Source organism: Epargyreus clarus, unplaced genomic scaffold (assembly GCF_041222505.1).
Source record: "Epargyreus clarus isolate Ecla_fem2 unplaced genomic scaffold, WU_Ecla_fem_2.2 ptg000013l, whole genome shotgun sequence".
Lineage (NCBI taxonomy): Eukaryota > Metazoa > Arthropoda > Insecta > Lepidoptera > Hesperiidae > Epargyreus > Epargyreus clarus.
This window is the reverse complement of record NW_027332221.1, coordinates 4587264-4589933: the sequence shown is the minus strand read 5'-3', so window position 1 is coordinate 4589933 and position 2670 is coordinate 4587264. Positions and strand designations below refer to the sequence as shown.

Below are 2670 nucleotides of genomic sequence, written 5' to 3'. Positions count from 1 at the left end.
ATGTCGGGACCTTTTGCTGCTGGTCTCGGTAAAAGAGGGAAGAAAACACAAAATTGTGAAGAAAATGATTTTTTTTTTCTTCCACCGAAGACTCCACGCCCTGTTTCGAGGATTTAATGCTGCCGCCATCTAAACGACGACGAGTGACTCACGCTGACGCCGAAGTTGTCCCCAAGTTCCGGCCTGAAGATAACGCGAGCAACGTTAGCGGCTGGTTACATAAAATTGACCAGCTAAGTGACATATATGGATGGGACGCGACCGAAAAACAATTCGTGATGCAACTCCGTCTACGTGGTTCTGCACGACGCTGGTACGATAATTTAGAAGACTACAGCCTCGATTGGGAGGGTTGGAAGGATGCTTTGAAAACTGCGTTTCCGAGATCTATTGACTACGTGGATAAACTCGAAAACATGCTGTCAAGAAACAAACAAGAATCGGAAACTATGACACGTTATTACCACGATAAAGTATCCCTCCTCAAACGGTGCAACATGGGTGGTGAAGAAGCGATGTCCTGCATAATTAAAGGCCTTCTTGTGGAGCTGCGTGCAAACGCTAAGGCCTACCAATGTCAGACACCAGAGCAGCTTTACTACGGATACTTGTCATCGTTCGAAAACTACAAGAACGAAGTCAGTATGCCGTTACGAAGGTCTACATGGAGAAGGGGTGCAACTGATGGAGGGACTTCAACATCAACGCTACAGCCATCTGGAGTGAAGCGCTGTTATTTATGCCGGAAGATCGGACATGAAGCCAGGGACTGCCGGTCTCTCCTACATTGTGACGCCTGCCGACGCACCGGGCACACATCCGCCACGTGCTGGTCTGCAGCGTCACCTGTATCAACGTGGCGAGAAGAGCAATCATCCACGGTGAGTCCCGTTATGATCACTTTAAATAACAACTTTCATAGCATATATAGGCGACGCGCATACATAGGACGTGATCATATCATTGTTTATATCGATACGGGTAGTAAATTAAATATACTGACATTAAATAAAGCTAAAATTCTTAAACTAAAAATTTCACCGTCTGCCGTATGAAAGTTATGAAAGGCTTTGGGGGTACTCACGTTCGGTCATTAGGGAGGTCCTATTTACAAGTATGTATAGATGATGTGTTCTTAGGTGGCTACGTAGAAATAACAGAACAAGATCTTTGTGATATAGATTTGATTATTGGGTCACCGATGATAAATCAACAAGGCATAAGTCTTGTTACTACATCTTATTCTGCCAGTTTCGTGAAATCTAGTATTTTAGATAAAAATCTTACAATTATCAAATTGAATGATTCAGATTATAATTCGAAGTATAATGTTTATCTCAAACGTGAAGTCAGTATACCGCCTCAAAGTATTTTTTTTAATAATGTATTTGTCGATAAAGATACCAATGAAGATTTGCATTTTCTAACGAACTCAGTTTATGTACAATTAGGTTCATTATGTTTTGCTATCCCTGGAGGAGTTATCTGTGTCGAAGGGCGTATAAAATTTATAAATTTGGGTGAGCAAGCAATATACTTGCCTTCGCATAAATTAATTGCTCGCGCTGAATTAATAACAGTTTCACCTCGCAACTCGCACTCGTATAATATTATGACAGTTGATTCGTCTGTCGGGTCACCTCGTCCAGTAGTTTCGGGCATAGGAGAAATTGATGTAGGTCACCTATCCAATGAGGATCGTAGTAAGCTTTTAGCTTTATTAAATAATTATAGCTACCTTTTTGCTAATGATACAAAAGATTTAGGGTGTTCAGACTTAATGGAAATGCATATTCAAACAACTACAGTAAAACCGGTGCATTTTAAGCCATATCGAATGTCGCATAAAGAAAATGAGATTGTTACGGAAAAGGTACAAGATTTGATGAAAGCGGGGGTAGTTCGTGAATCGATGTCTGAATATGCAAGTCCAGTAATATTAGTCAAAAAGAAAGATGGCGATTATAGGCTATGCATAGATTATAGGGCCCTAAATTCTCTGACAGTTAAGGATCGTTACCCCTTGCCACATATTGAGAATCAAATTACAAAATTAACAGGGAAACGTTATTTTACAACTCTTGACTTAGCCCAAGGTTATTACCAAGTGAAAATTTCCGAAAAGTCTACTCACAAAACTGTCTTTGTTACTCCCAACGGACAGTACGAATTTGTTAAAATGCCCTTTGGTTTGCCTAACGCTCCTGCTGTCTTTTCTCGACTTATACGACTTGCCTTAGATGATGTCATGAGTGAAGTGGCTGTATATCTTGATGACGTAATGTTGCCAACTATAACTGTAAACGCCGGGATACAGTTATTAGAACGTGTTCTAAGTCTTTTCCATAAGGCTAACTTAAAACTTAATCTCAAAAAGTGTGCTTTTCTGAAAACGAGCGTTAACTATTTAGGCCATGAAATCGCAGCAGGTACAATACGACCTGGCCAAGCAAAAATAGATTGTGTTACGAAGTATCCTCGACCACGAAATGTACATGAAGTAAGACAATTTATTGGCCTTACTTCTTACTTTAGAAAATTTATACGCGGATTTGCTGAAATTGCGCTTCCATTAACAAAACTTACAAAAAAGGAAGTGGCATGGGAGTGGGGTCACGAACAGGAAAAGGCATTTCAAAATTTAAAATTTAGATTAACTGAACGACCAGT

The 2670-nt window shown here is 40.1% G+C and overlaps 1 protein-coding gene across 1 annotated transcript; it reads left to right on the top strand.

Moving 5' to 3' along the window:
• On the top strand, positions 1-2459 carry LOC140746744 (uncharacterized). Its single transcript, XM_073078843.1, has 3 exons — positions 1-28; positions 91-881; positions 2412-2459. The coding sequence occupies exons 1-3, from the start codon at positions 1-3 to the stop codon at positions 2457-2459; spliced, it is 867 nt and encodes a 288-aa protein (XP_072934944.1).
• The last annotated feature ends 211 nt before the right edge of the window (positions 2460-2670 follow it).

What these genes read in the sequence shown, in the direction of transcription:
- LOC140746744 (XM_073078843.1), top strand. Translation starts at nt 1, where the DNA reads ATGTCGGGACCTTTTGCTGCTGGTCTCG. An exon ending in ACCTTTTGCTGCTGGTCTCG is followed by an intron (nt 29 to 90) that starts GTAAAAGAGGGA and finishes CTTCCACCGAAG; the next exon opens with ACTCCACGCCCTGTTTCGAG. An exon ending in GAGAAGAGCAATCATCCACG is followed by an intron (nt 882 to 2,411) that starts GTGAGTCCCGTT and finishes TTAACTATTTAG; the next exon opens with GCCATGAAATCGCAGCAGGT.